Source organism: Felis catus, chromosome F1 (genome assembly GCF_018350175.1).
Source record: "Felis catus isolate Fca126 chromosome F1, F.catus_Fca126_mat1.0, whole genome shotgun sequence".
In the NCBI taxonomy this organism is placed as follows: domain Eukaryota; kingdom Metazoa; phylum Chordata; class Mammalia; order Carnivora; family Felidae; genus Felis; species Felis catus.
The window spans coordinates 39,715,403-39,729,979 of NC_058384.1; the positions used below are offsets into that span (position 1 = coordinate 39,715,403).

The 14,577-nt window shown below is 53.9% G+C and overlaps 1 protein-coding gene across 3 annotated transcripts in view; it reads right to left on the reverse strand.

Annotated features, from left to right (window-relative positions):
- CACNA1S (calcium voltage-gated channel subunit alpha1 S) overlaps positions 1-14,577 on the reverse strand; it is a 65,471-nt gene that overhangs the window by 28,321 nt on the left and 22,573 nt on the right. For all 3 annotated transcript variants that reach the window (XM_006942798.4, NM_001038605.2, XM_019821327.2), the window contains 12 exon segments: positions 13,936-14,039; positions 11,937-12,082; positions 11,430-11,511; positions 9,296-9,456; positions 7,492-7,717; positions 7,187-7,394; positions 6,293-6,413; positions 5,334-5,448; positions 4,168-4,261; positions 3,438-3,507; positions 742-874; positions 29-158 (listed from right to left, as the gene is read on the reverse strand). In XM_006942798.4, the coding sequence (XP_006942860.2) occupies positions 29-158; positions 742-874; positions 3,438-3,507; positions 4,168-4,261; positions 5,334-5,448; positions 6,293-6,413; positions 7,187-7,394; positions 7,492-7,717; positions 9,296-9,456; positions 11,430-11,511; positions 11,937-12,082; positions 13,936-14,039 (1,590 nt within the window).

The following is a 14,577-nucleotide window of genomic DNA, read 5'->3' on the forward strand; positions in this document are numbered from 1 at the left end:
CTGGCAGAAGGCACAGGCCTGCCATCACCTGATTCCTCACGGACTCGGCCCGGATGGGGTCCTCTGCGGCCAGTGCGGCACTGCTGAGCAGGATGAAAAGAAGGATGAAGTTGGTGAACCAGGTAGCGTTGACAATGCGATGACACAAGACACGGATCCTGGGGGAAGACGGCCAGGGGGCCAGGGGAGCTGTGAGCCCCTGGGCACTCGGGCCTCACCAGCCTCGGTCCCACACACAGACGGTGGAACCCTCCCTCCCGGCTCGGTGGAGAAGGCTAGCCCGCACCTCAACTGTCCTCTGGCTGGACACGCAGGGGCCCTGCCCCTCATTCTCTCAGCGCGGCCCTAGCCCCCTCTCCCACCACCCGTCCCCTCCCCCAGTACTCCTCCAGCACCCTCTGGTTTCCCCCAAAAAGAATGGACCCGGCCGATCTCCATCCACGAAGCAGACAGATGAAACTCCCTGAAGACTACAGGCGATGTAGATTTTAAAGGTATAAAAGTGTGAAGCCAGGAAGAAATACAGCCTCACCCGGTTCTCATCCCCTCGTCCTGGCTAAAATTGCCCTCAGAAGGGAACTAAAATATACAGTCCCTCCTAGGGGGACTGGATGAGAGTCATTTTCTCATAGTGTAACTGTAGGCCCAAAGAATCAGGAAAAGGGGCCTTTTTAGAGCAGAAGCCATCCCTCTTCGAGAGCCCCATCAACCACCCTGCACAGCAGCCAAGAGACCACCCACTTGTTGGTGGGGCTGAAAATGAAGAAGGAGCTGGCTTCTGGGATGGGCACTGCCTTCTCTTTGAGCTGCAGCTCAGCCAGCGGGCGTGGTCGGGGGCTCACTGGGATCTCGGGCTCATCTTCCTCATCATCTCCTGTCGGGGAGGGAGAGAGAGACATCGGGGGCGTCTTTACAAACCTTACAGCTCCCCCAGGTCTCTGTGCTCCGAATCCAACCACGAACCCCCAGCAACCAGCAAGTGAAGGTGGCAGCAGGCCAAGGCAGGGCACGAGGATGTCAGCAGAGTCCTGTCTTCATACCTCCCTTTCCCCTCAGGGAACAGATTTGAACCGTCAGGGGAAAATGGCAGTCCCAGAACCTTCCAGAAGTGGGGCCAGGAGCAAAGTCAAGGAGCCTTGCTGTCTCGTCTGCTGTCTCAGGGCTGGACTCACACCATCCCAAGTGCTCCCAGCTGGGAGACTGGGGGGTTGGGGGGGGGGGTGGTCTCTACTTCTGATGAGACCTGAGCTGTGGTCCAGGCTCTGCCCCTGACTTGCTGTGCATGCTAGTTACGTTTCTGTCCTTCCCGGGCTTCAGGTCCCCAATTTGTGAAATCTATCAGGGGAAGGAGGCTTGTTGAAATAAACAGGCTCTGAGCTCCTCTCCTGGGTTAGAATTCTAAAAATGATCATTTCAGAGAGAAACTGCCAGCATGGGAAAAAAGTCAATATTCCTTGAGTCTCGGCCAGTCCTCAGCACCGAGGCAGATACTGGGGTGGGAGGGATTGAAGAGGAAGACATAGGCCCTCTAGGTTCACTTGCTAGGTCCCATGGCTTCATGAGACAGCTGACTACCTGAGGTCCCCAGCTGGGCTTAGCAGGGGGAGCCAAGGTTCCAGTGATCAGACTGGGGGCACTGTCCAAAGTTGGGCTGTCCCTCTGTTGGGCTCTGTGCTGACAGCTCAGAGGCTGGAGCCTGTTTCAGATTCTGTGTCTCCCTCGCTCTCTGCCCCTCCCCCACTTGTGATCTGTCTCTGTCTCTCAAAAATAAACACTTAAAAACATTTAAAAAAATGGGGCGGGGGGACCTGGGTGGCTCAGTTGGTTAAGCATCCCATTTAAGCTCAGGTCATGATCTTACAGTTCGTGAGTTTGAGCCCTGCGTCGGGCTCTGTGCTGACAGCTCGGAGCCTGGAGGCTGCTTCCGATTCTGTGTCTCCCTCGCTCTCTGCCCCTCCCCTGCTCATGCTCTGTCTCTGTCTCTCTCTCAAAAATAAATTAACATTAAAAAAATTTTTTTTTGAAAATTGGGATGTCCCTCGATATGCAGGTCTTTCCCAGTCCCTTGTTTCCCTCACCCCATCGCCACCTCATCCTTACCCCTGCTGGCCCCTGGCAGACCCCCTTGGGGAAGCCAAGAAAGAACCACTAGATTCTTCTCTCTCCACTGCGGCAGCCTGCACAGGCTCGCAGCTCCACCAGAAACCCCCCTTTCTCCCTTCTTATAATGAGAAAGTGTTAATTCTTAGAACATATTTGCTTTCTTTTTTCCTTTGTCTATGCCCATTTTGTTAACTTCATTTTGTCCTAAGCCCTTTCAAATCATCTTTGGAAAGAAGCAGAATAGATGTATTCAACCTCTTTGGTAAGAGCTCTCTTCCAAATGCTCACCCCACCTCCCCTCTACCGTCTACCCTCCCCCCTTCTTTCCAACCCTGTTCCCTTTCCTTAACCTCTGATTTCCTGAGTCAGTCATCTCCCCTGCACACCAGCCACTCCCACCTGCTAGGTGATGGTTGTTAGATGAAACGGCTCAAGATGAATTATTTTAAAACCCAACTATTCACTTCTGGCAGACATTTGAAGAGATATGATTAGCCCTGTCTTGATCAGCTCCATTCTCCCCACACATCACTTTGCAAAATTCTTTCATGTGTTCACTTACTCTATTTATTGAGTGCCTACTCTGTGCCATTTGGAGCACAAAAAGTCCCCCCCCCCCCCCCCCGCCCCGGAGCTCAGAGTCACTGGGGCAAACAGACGCTAATCAGCTGATTCCACAATTTCCTGAAACTGCACCAGTGACTCAGTGCTCCAAGGACCTGTGAGCGAGCTGAGAGAGGACCTCAGAGCTTTGGGCCTCCAGGGCTCTGCCAGGCGCCCTCTGTGAACCTATGTGTTCCCGCCTGCAGCAGCCACTGGTTACTTACCTTTGTGAGACATTTATAGTTTGTCTGTGGCTGTGCATTACCCTCCTGCCCACCCTACGCTTGCCTCCTTCATTTCAATTCTCCCCGCAGCGCAAGCCATGGTTCTGTTTATTCCTGTACCAGTCCAGCCCCAGCCCTGCTGGATGCTGGGTGGGGAGTAACCTGCCCATCTCCGACACCACAGACAGACAGGTCCTCATCTATGGTCTACTCTGTGTGGCCAGAGTGGAAAAGTCGAAAACGGGAGTCCTCAGTACCGAAGTATGCGACTGGCACTCAATAAATACTAGCTGAATTGAATGAAAATAGAATGTGTGGATTTTCTCCATTGTGTGCACTGGACACGAGGCAGACGGGGCAGACGGCTTATTTGCATGACTAGGTCAGAAGGGAGGTCTCTGTCTTGCGATCCCCTCATGGAAGGATCCAGGAAGAGGACACCCAAGGGATCGTCCCCGGGGAGAAATCAACACCAGCATACACCTCCAGCAGTCCCAGGACCCTCACCTGGGAAGTCAGCTGAGGGGTAGGGATCCTTCACTTCATTGACATTAGATTCAAATTCATCGATTTTCAGCTGTAGGAAGGAACACAACAAAAATGAGGATAAAAGCAAAGCTGCAGTTTCTGCTTACTGAGCATTTACTGGAGGGTCAGTGTAGGTGCCCGCTCGGTCCTCCTTACAGCCTGGGGGATAGGTCGTATAGGACCATTCCTTTTTTACGAATGAGAAGCCAAGCCTAGAAAGGTCACACAAGTTGCCAAGACCTCAGACTGTCTGAGCCCGTGCACGGCATCCCCTGTTTCGTTCCCTGGGGCCCAATGCTCCAACCCTTGCACCTCTGCTTCCACCATTTCCAGAAAGTTTGAGCAGAGCCAGGCTGGAACAAGCAGGAAGTGATGGGAAGCCAGTCTGGGTCTCTCAATGGAACAGGGGTGTCAAGTCGGGAGGGGGACGCCTTGACTGGGGTGGGAACCCGGGACTCTGAGGAAGTCTGGTTCCCAGAGTGGGGCATCTATGCCTCTCAGTATAAAGGATTCCTTGTGGGAGGGTAGCGATTTACTCTCCCCCCCAGTAGAGTGGAGACAGATGTCCTCACCTGGCTGATAACCAGGCAGATAGCCCCTTTCCACATTCCTACCCACCCACCAGCACCCTAAGTCATGAAGGTGAAACCAGAGGACTTGTAGAGTCCCTCCCCATCCTGCCTCTGAAGGTACCCCACACGATGCTCACCTTGGCGGTGGTAGGGATGCCTTCACCCTTGGGTTTCTGTTCCAGCTTCTTGGCCATTACTGACTTCTCTTCCTCTGACTTATCTGGAAGACCCCTAAGTTAAAAAGAAAGAAAGAAAGAAAGAAAGAAAGAAAGAAAGAAAGAAAGAAAGAAAGAAAGAAAGAAAGAAAGAAAGAAAGAAAGAAAGAAAGAAAGAGAAAGAAAGAAAGAAAGAAAGAAAGAAAGAAAGAAAGAAAGAAAGAAAGAAAGAAAGAAAGAAAGAAAGAAAGAAAGAAAGAAAGAAATCCCACAGTGGAAGCCCAACTAGAAAGTTCTCAGGGATCTGCTTAGTCTAATGGCATCCTCAAGGGGATCCCACACCAAGGACTCAGGGGACTCTGTGGAGGATGGAGCAGTGTAGACTGCCAAATGGGAGGGACTATAGCCCTGGGCAAGCCCTTGCCCTGTGATGAAAGGGCATGATGCCCAGCTTGGGGCCATGACTACATACGGCTCGCTGGTCAGCTACGCTCAATGTTCATTGAAGGGTAAATGGGTGAAAAATGGTTTTGTGCCTAGTTCATAAAGAATTCACAGTGTGGGAGCATGATTTGGTTCAAGACGGGGCTCAACTCTTTGGAAGTGTCTGGATTACATTGCTCTCTTTCTCTTCCTATCCTGCCTCTCCCCAGAATATGCATACCATTCCCGCAGGCATGGGCACTGGAGGAAGCAGGACTTTTGTCTAGAACCATTAAGTATGGTTCTCCAACCAGCAGATGGAGAAAGGTGTAAAAGACCTGAGAAGCCAACCACCACTTCACATACAACAAGGCCAGGGGGCAGCAAAGGGAAATGACTCCCTTCAAGAAGTGCAGGGACTCCGTGGCAGGACTGGTTGAATTTCTAGAACTCTCCACCAGGGTTCCCTGGTCCCACCTGCCTGGCTCTGCCATCACATTTCCTGAGGCCTGTCTAGAGACCAACTGCCTCCAATTCTGCGCCCAGGGACACCTCATAGGACTTCAGCCATTCCTATGCACGCTGGTTGCAGAAGCCCGCCCACTGGGGCAGGTGTCACTGTGGCACAGCCTCTGCTCATCGGGCTCCAAGGAGCCACCCGCCCAGAGCTAGGAGGTCACCATCAGGCATGCCAGGTCCCTCCCTTCTGAGGATGCGGCACTCACTTGGACATCTTCCTGCGTTTTCTCTCCTCAGCTTTGGCCTTCTGGGCAGAAGTCAGGCTCTCTGCCTCAGCCAGGTTGTCCACAGCGATGGCCAGGAAGACATTGAGCAGGATATCTGAGGGTGTCCGGCTAAGGAGTCTCGGGTTGTGGATGAAAGGGAAACCTGGGGGGCCGGAGTCTCACCCTGCCCGCGGGTTGGCACGACTTAACCCTGCTTCCTTGGTGGGGTGTTGGAGTTCTTCTTGCCAGTAACCCCATGGGATGGCATGGGCCCAAGGGCACGGACAAGCATCCCCAGGGGAGCCTGACTGCAGAGGGTGCCCATGATGGGCCTTGAGTACCGTCCATTTCCTGCCCAGGACTGATCCCAGCTCTCTCGGGGGGCTTTGTGGGGCGCCCGTGAGGCGCTGTAACTGAGAGTCGTGTGCTCAGTGCACATAAGCTCAAGGACCACTGGTTCCCTCCCTCCCCGCTACTCATAATACCAAATTCCACGGTGCCGGCACCAGAACCCCGGGCACTGCCGGCTCTGTCTGCCCCCTCCACCTCGCCCTCCCCACTGCCCATCTCATTCTCGGTCTGCCTGCTCCCTGGTTCCTCCCTGCCTGCCTCCAAACCTGTGGAGGAGGCTGCCCACCAACTCACGGCCCCTCCACCAGACCTGTTCTTGCTCCTGCCTTGTTCCAGGCTCACCAGCCTCTCTGGGATGAAATCCTCCCACCTGTAACCAGTCACCTCTGTGGTCCTTCTCCTTTCCTGGTGGAAGGAATTATCCTACCGCTCGACCTGCACTTGCCATATGCCACGTCCCATCCCCCTGCCCCCTTCATGAGCCTGGGAGCTCCCCTCCAGCCAGAGGGCCCGGTGCCTGGCAAGTGGGTACCCTTGACCCGCACTGTAAGCCCCCATTCCAACCCCCTCCCTCCGCTCTTTTCTGCGCTGTGCTCCCAAGGGGATACAGTTGCCACAGACAAAAAGGATGATGAAATAAATGCACACGAGCACCCCAGGGTAGGACGGCCCGCCGTAGGCCATGATCCCGTTGTACATCACAGAATTCCAGTCTTCACCTGTTAGGACCTAGAGGGACAGGGAGCACTGGGGTAGAGGGGCGCGGATGGACTTGAGAGTCTTCTGTCGGGACCACACTGCCCAAAAGGCCCCCTCCAACTCTGTCAGTTCCCCTAAACCTTTCCTCTCTTCATTCACTGCCAGGACGAAAGGTCCCTGCTCTTCTGGCCTCTCTCCCAGTGGTCAAAAGTGGGCCAAGGAGTTTGGCCGTGGGGTCGCCACATCCCTGTGCTCTGTCCCTACTGCCCAGGCCTACCTGTACTACACCCACCCATGCCTCCTGGCATTCCAGCCTCCCGAAACAGTGTGAAATGTCAAGTGTCTTCTAAGGCATGATACTGGACCAGCCCTCAGGTGAATGGAAGAAAGAGAGGGTGACGTCATCTTTAAGAGCAACTGATTGCCACACGCCGACCTCCCCACTGGTACCAACGAGGTGATGTTCCTCGTGAGTGCTGGCTCCGACACAGGGGAGTGATGTGGGTAGTGCGTGAGAGAGAAAGCAGACCCTGGGACTCCATTCGTTTGGTATCAGTGATCCTACGATGGGCCAGCGCTCCGCTTGGCACCGGGGACACAGGCAAATAGGACAAACTGGGCACAGCTCCTAGCCTCGGGAGGGTGAGGGAGGCTCACAGTAGAGAGAAGACAGGGGGTGCAGGGGCCCGCAGAGGGACCTTGAACTCAAACCAGCAGATCGCAGAAGGCTTCCTGGAGGAGGTGATGCCCGCGCCGATCCCCAAGGACAAGAAGTGGGATTCAGCCCCTGCGGCACGGCCTACCTGGAAGACGCTGATGAGGGCCTGCGGGAAGTTGTCAAAGTTGCTGCGCCGCACCTCCGTGTCCTCGAAGTCGTACCTGCCCCCGAAGAGCTGCATGCCCAGCAGGGCGAAGATGATGATGAAGAGGAAAAGCAGCAGCAGCAGGGAGGCGATGGAGCGGATGGAGTTGAGCAGGGATGCCACCAGGTTGCTCAGCGACGTCCAGTACCTGAAGGCAGACGGTCACCGGTGGAGACGAGCGGCGCCCCCCACCCCCACCCCGCGCCCCGTCCCCCCGGAGGCGCCCCCGCCAGCCCCGCGCTCACTTGGTGATCTTGAAGATCCGCAGGAGGCGGATGCAGCGCAGCACGGAGATGCCCAGGGGCGTCATGGCACCTGACTCCACCAGCAGCAGCTCCAGGACGCCGCTGCACACCACGAAGCAGTCGAAGCGGTTGAAGATGGACATGAAGTACTGGCGCAGGCCCAGCCCGCACATCTTCAGCAGCATCTCGACGGCGAAGAGGGCCAGCAGCACGCGGTTGGCAACGTCTGCGGGGCGGACGGCCGGGCCTCAGCGCCCCTCTTGCCCGCCCCCTGCCGCGGGGACTTTGCCTTGGCCACGCCCCCCCCCGGGACCCCCCCCCCCCCAACCTCACGCGCTTCCAAAGCACCGGCCCTGTTCTGCTCCCCAACCTCCCCCCAGCCCAGGAGAACCCGGGGAATGTTTGCCCATCGGAGGAACGCCGAGGCAGACGCCCGAGAAGCGCCACCGGTCCGTGTTTTCACAAAACCGAATCCTGTTGCTTTTGATTTCACTCAAGTTAATGGGGCTCTGCCCCACTCTGCTTACCGTACACATCCCTTCTCCTGGGGGAGGAGGGGTCCCCCCACCTTGCCAGAGCCGGCCCGTCCACCTAGGCTTTGCCCCCTGACCCCCACCTGGCGAAACCCACCGTCAACCATCTCTTTTCTCTCCCGTGTGCTTCACTTCTCCTTTCAAGTGGATTCTCCCATCGCCGTTTTAAAAAACGCAGAAGTCTCTCCCATTTCCACCCACCCCACCCCCAAGCAGCTCCTGCTCTGGCTCTCTCCTCCCTATCACGGCCACACACAGCAGAAGGTTATCTTCTTGGATCTCTTCACCTCTTCACACCTTGCCCTACCCCGTTTACCCTTTAACTCATACCTCACTGGGTCCACCTGGTCGCTCCACCAACAAACTCTCTCAGGGGCACGACTTTCAGGTCACCAAATCCAATGGGTGGTTTAACCTGCAATTTTCCTGAGCTCCTGGAAGCCCGGGGCACGGCTGACCCGCCTGGCTTTTTTTCAAATATTCTCTTTCCTTAGCGTCTGTGACACCATATGCTTCTGGATTTCTTCTACTTCGCCTGCTTCTCCCAAGCCTCCTCTGCAGATGCAATTCTTTACCTAATCACTGAATGCTGACCTTGAGCTCTACATTTAGTATATACCATCCTCTGGTGACCTGGTGATGTCCTCTAAGGCCATAGCTTCTATTGCCATCCCTGCCAGTGACGCCCAGATTTTAATTCTTGCACTCTTAGCTTAGGATCCCTACATCGTGTGGGAGATGCCCCAGCATCTCCTCCCCTGTAATCCTTCTCTTACTATCTTACAGTTGCTTCTACTGTTGCCCTCCCTATATGGACTTGGCATTATTCATTAGCATCTGTCCTCTCCTCTGGCCAAGTAAGTTTCCTGGGAGGCAAGAACAGCATATTGATTCTCTCTGCATCCTGGGTTCTTTCTCTGTGCCTTACCTATGTAGTATGCATGCAATAAATAGTTGGTGAAAGATTGCTGTTTGGGGAGTAGAATTCGAACCCGGATGTTTGCAGTTTCAGATTGCCGGTAATCCTCATGTTCGGTGTCCGAAATTGTAATAATTTAACCAGACACCTGGGTGCGCGGTTGGAGGCTTTCCAGTGAGCTGCTGTTACTGCCCCCGGTAATGCCAGGAGGAAAAATACTACCAGCCTATAATTTCCAGAAAACAATGTCAATATCTGCTTGACGTCTTCTGCAAAACCTGAGGTGCTACCGGCTGGCTTTGGCCATCGGCCACATCTGTCCCCTTCCTGGCTTCACTCTGTTCTGTCTCACCTTGCAAATGGGTCAACCAGAGAGGCTGGTTGTGGTGCTCTGAGGCGATAGACAGGGTGTTGAGGCCAACGACCAGGATCACCAGCCAATAGAAGACTCTGGACTTGATCACATCGTGGCACTTCCAGCGAAAGATGCGGTTCCACTGCCTCCAGTGGCGGCTGGGAGAGGAGAAAGAGGAGGACGGAGTCAAAGAGCTGCTTGACTCCAAGCTCCCTCCTTCCTGCGGTTGCTTTGGGCCAGACCGCAGCCGTACTTAGCCTGATCGCCCACTCTCTGGCCACACGGGAGACGCTCAGGGCAAGAACTGCAGAGGCAGACTGATTTAAAATCTTGCCTCTTACTAGCGAAGCTCTTCCTCTTTTCAAAGGAGAATAATAACGATGCCAGCCTCAGAGGGGATTAGAGATTATGCGAGTACAATGCTTAGTTGGCACTGTGCCCAGTATCCTATAGGGGCTCCACATACGTTAATTTCAGCTAGAGCACACTGGGAGGCCTCACTTTGCTCATCATAAAAGCAAATTCCGTAACAGATGAATCATCTCTGGTGTTGGTGAGGGTGTGGAAAGGGCACTGTCACAGCCACGGCAACCGCTTCGGAGAACCATTTGGCAGCGCCGACCAAGGTTTTCAAATCTACATACTCTTCCACCCAGCAGTTCCGTTTCTAGGAATTGGCCCAGCAGAAATGTTCATACTTAGGGACAACTGTTCCTGTGGCGCGTTTGTGTTGTCAAAAATTGCAAAGGTTAAATATCTTAGGGTATATTCATACGGTGAAATACTTCACATCCAAAGATATACCAAATGAAGGTGTGTGGACCATCAAGCCACAAAGACACAGAGGAAACTTAATTGCCCATCGCTAAGTGAAAGAAGCCAGTCTGAAAGTCCTACGTACTGTACGATTCTAACTATGTGACGTTCTGGAAAAGGCAGAGCTATGGAGACAGTAAAAAGATCAGTGGTTAGTGGCTGGGGGGGGGGGCGGGGGCGGTGGGGGAAGGATGAGTAGTCAGAGTACAGAAGACTTTTAGGGCAGTGAAGACACCGTGTATGATTTTATAATGATGGATGGGTCCCTGTCATTTCAAATTTGCCCAAGCCCACGGGATGAAGGCATGGCACCAAGAGTGAGCCCTAGCGTAAACCAGGTGCATCAGGTGTACCAACTGTCCCATTCTGGTGGGGGCTGGTGATGAGTGAGCTGGGCCCGTGCGGTGGCGGGGGGATATGAGACAACTCTGTGCCTTCTGCTCAATTTGCCGTGAACCTTAAAAAAATTAAAGTCTTAAAAACACCAAGATGGGTGTGTATGTATGAAGCTGCCCTAAATAGACGATTTTAAGTTAAAAGTGTTCATAGATGCTATGTGTATCATGTTCATTTATTTATCAAATATTTGGCAGTACGTAGTCTATGTTGGGCACGGTTCTGGGTTCTGTTGGGACAGTAGTTAACGCAAAGACCCCTGTCATGTAAAAAGGCAAGCAAAACAAAAAACCTGGCGTGTGTGTGTGTGTGTGTGTGTGTGTGTGTGTGTGTGTGTAAGAGAGAGAAAAGCATAGCAAAGGTCTTGGAGGGATAGCCATCTGTTACCATGGTTACCTCTTTGCAGGGCAGTGGGACCTTCATCTTTTCTTTGATGTATTTCTCTACCACTGGGCTTTCAAAATCACGGTTATGTATGGATTTGTAAAAGGAAGCAGCCGACCAAACAAATGCATCTTCCTCTTGAGACAAAGGCACTTGAGCCTGGAGTGTCTCCAGACCCCTGGCTGGCCAGCCTCCTGCCTGCACAGCTCTCCATGCCACCTCTTTGCAACGCACACCTTCCCTCTTCCCGAGCAGAGGTTTCCGGGACTAATTAGCCCACCGACTCCACTCTCATCAGAGGGCAGCAGCCAAATCCTCTCCTTGCCTCCTGGCAGGCTCCCAGCCCCTTCCCTGTGTGCTGTATAAGCAGGTGATCTGCTGAGTGCCCTCTGATGGCGCTGAGGGATGGGGCATGTGACTCTAAAGCTAGTAAGTGGGTTCTAACAGTACATGGGGAACAGCACGTGGGTTCTAACTCCATGTCTCGGGGAGTTCTGAGTCTGGGAAGACCCTGGGGCGAAGGGCAGATACTTACACAAACTGGATGATTTTGTTCAAGCCCTCGATTTCATACAGGCTCTCTGTGTCGGAGCCTCCTTCATCCAGAGACAGCTTCCCTGGGAACGAGAGAGAAAAGGTGGGCCAGTCTTTGGGGCCCCTCCGGGCTGGACACACCTAGGTCGGGCACACCTGGAAAAGGGGCCATTGGCTGGAGGCACCTGTGACCACAGGCCCTAGTGGGCCTGGATGGCTCTGTGTTTTCCCGAGAGCCAACACTTGCAGGGGAGGGGCGGCTGTGGGCAGGCAGCATGGCACTCTGTACTTCAGGAGGAGCCCCGGGCACACCCGGATGCCATCATTTCGAGCCGTAAGGCTTAAGATGGGTCACTCACCCTCTAAGGGCCTGACTTTTCTCACCTGCAAAATGGCAACAGTCTACCTGCCGGAAGGGCGACGTGACGCAGCGCCGTCTCTGGGAGCCGACCGCGAGGGGCCGCTCAGGGGTGGGGAGGGCATGCTGACTATGCCTTTGGGCCCGAACCTTCTCTCAAGTCCTCAACGTCCATGACCTCGCCCTGCGTGATCCAGCTCATGTAGCCCCGGAGGTCCTCTTCCAGCTGCTGCTTCTCCCGGAGCTTTTGGAAGGTTCCCCTGGACTTGGCCTTCTCCCGCTCCTTAGTGAATTCCCTGAAGGAACAGAGAGATGGGGAAGGGCGGAGAAAAAAGAGAGGGTGTGGAGAAGGATTGGGCTTCCCAAGGACAGAGAGAGCACGTTCTGTGGCTGGATGCGCCCCTGCCTTCGGGCCCAGGGTGTCGCCTGGGGTCCAGGTGCCCCTTCCAGGTGACAGAGGGGCAGCTCCTCTCGTGCCCCCTCGCCATCCACACCCTCAGGAGCACCTTGGAGCGCCCAGCTTGCCTTTCTCATTGCCTTCTTCTCATCTCGTCTGGTATTTTATCCTCCCTCGTCTTGGGGTCGCCTTGGACACTAGGGGTTAATGACATGACCATTTCCCTAACAGAATCAGCCACGGATCCTCAAATTTTCCAGGCTTCCCTGACCCTTGAAGCTACCTGAGGAATTTAGTTCTGCTTACAGACCTAAGGTCTGGAGGAAATTCCCCTGAGTCTAGAAGAAACCAGGTGGCCACACTGGAAGGAAAGGACCGGAGGGTCAGCGAGGGATCTTCAGACCAGCAGAGGCAACCCACTAAGCAGGTTGGAGAGAGAGGGAGGAGAGAGGGAGACGCAGGCACAGTCATTGGCTTGTCACATCAGCGCCTCAGCCCTCAGCACCATCCCCAGGGACAGGGCCCCGGCAGGGGGGCTCTGACCCTTTCCTGCTGTGGATCCTTTGGTCGTCCCAGGAAAACTGAGGCTACCTCCTCAGGATAACGTTGCAAAATGCACAAAATAAAACCATCTCATTACAAAGGAGTCGATTGTATCGCAATATAGTTATGGACATATAAAGAAATTGTGATAAGTACGTATATGCTTCTTTGTTAGCTCGTTCCCTAGCAAAGCCGAGTTGCAGATCTAACAACTCTCATAGTTTCAAAGTAGTAATGCGTGTTGTGTGGGTTCTATTGGGACAAGTCACAGGGAGCGCTAAATACCACTGTGGCGCACTGTCTCCATGCCTAGTGAAAGGAGACGCTAGATTTCAATCAGAGCTAGCAGAAAAGAAAGACAAGTTTTTCTCATTCAAGTTCACAGACCCCTTGAGTTCTTTCTACAGAGTGCTTGGAGGGAAGCTTCTGGGGTGGGGTGATGGCCATGGGGAAGGGGGCTGATGGTCACTTCTAGACGCTCCACTGTGGCTGCCTTGGAGCCGTCGCAGAGAGAACAGCTCTCATTAATAATGACCATTAGTAGTTAGTGCTCGTTATGTGCTGGACTCTGTTCTAAGGACTTTCTACGTATTAACTCATTTAATGCTCCCAGCACCCCTATGGGATTATTCCCATTTGACAGATGAGGCACAGAGAGGTTAGGTGACGAGGCAAAGGTCACACAGCCACCAAGCAGTAGTGTAAAGATTTAAACTTGGACAGTCTAGCCCCCGTCTGTGTGCCTCACTGAAGGCCCCACAGACTCCTAACATGAAGCATCAGCTCCTGCACATCCAGGGGCAGGAGGCTGGGATCTCGGGGGCTTCACCCAGAGGGAGTGCGGGTGTAGAGGGACAGAAGAAGAAAGGATGCGAGAAGGCTTGGGGAGAAGGGAGAAAAATTAAAAATCGAGGGGCTCCTACCTGCATCTTCTACACCTCCCTTGCTAACCCGGGAGTGTGCTCTTGGCAAAAGGGGAACCAGGGGTAAGCGGAGGTTCTAATCCACATCTCCCTGCCCTGCTTCTCCCCTTCCTCCTCCTCCTCCCACACCTCTTCCTCCCTTACTGCCTACTCTCTTTCTCCCTCTTGCTCTTTTCCCGCTCTCCCCATCCCACCCCCAACCTCTCTGCCCCTTCTCCCTTCCACCCTCCATCCTTCTCCTCTCCTTTTCTTCCCTCTCCCCGCAGCTGTTTGTGAACGTCCTTACCCGCTCAGGACACCCAGCACCAGGTTGAGAATGAAGAAGGACCCCAGCAGAATGAGGGTGACAAAATAGATCCAGGGCCACTCGTTCCCGATGGCATCATTGACCTGGTCCAGACAAAAGTATGAGTCCCATACACTGACCTGAGAGGGCGTAGGTCCCCTTCTGGACTCAATGCTCCACCTGACCCTGGGGACAAGGAGAGAGGCCATCTGGGCCCAGTGAGAGGACTGTCCTCGCCCAAAGATCTAGGACCTGGAATTAGAAGGACATCTCAAAAGTAGCCTCGCTGGCTATCCACTTGGCCAGACAAGACCGACACATTTCTTCCCCCAGCCATTCACCTCCCTGGCTCAACTCTTTCATTTACTTTTTTTTTTTTAATTGTTTTTGAGTGTTTATTTATTTTTGTGAGAGAGAGAGAGAGACAGTGTGAGCAGGGGAGGAGCAGAGAGAAAAGGAGACAGAATCTGAATCAGGCTTCAGGCTCCCAGCTGTCAGCACAGAGCCCGATGCAGGGCTCGAACTCACAAATCGTGAGATCATGACCAAAGCTGAAGTCAGATGCTTAACCATCGGAGCCACCCAGGCACCCCTGGGCTCAACTCTCTCATATACTCTCTCTCCGGTTGGTTTCCTTACAGC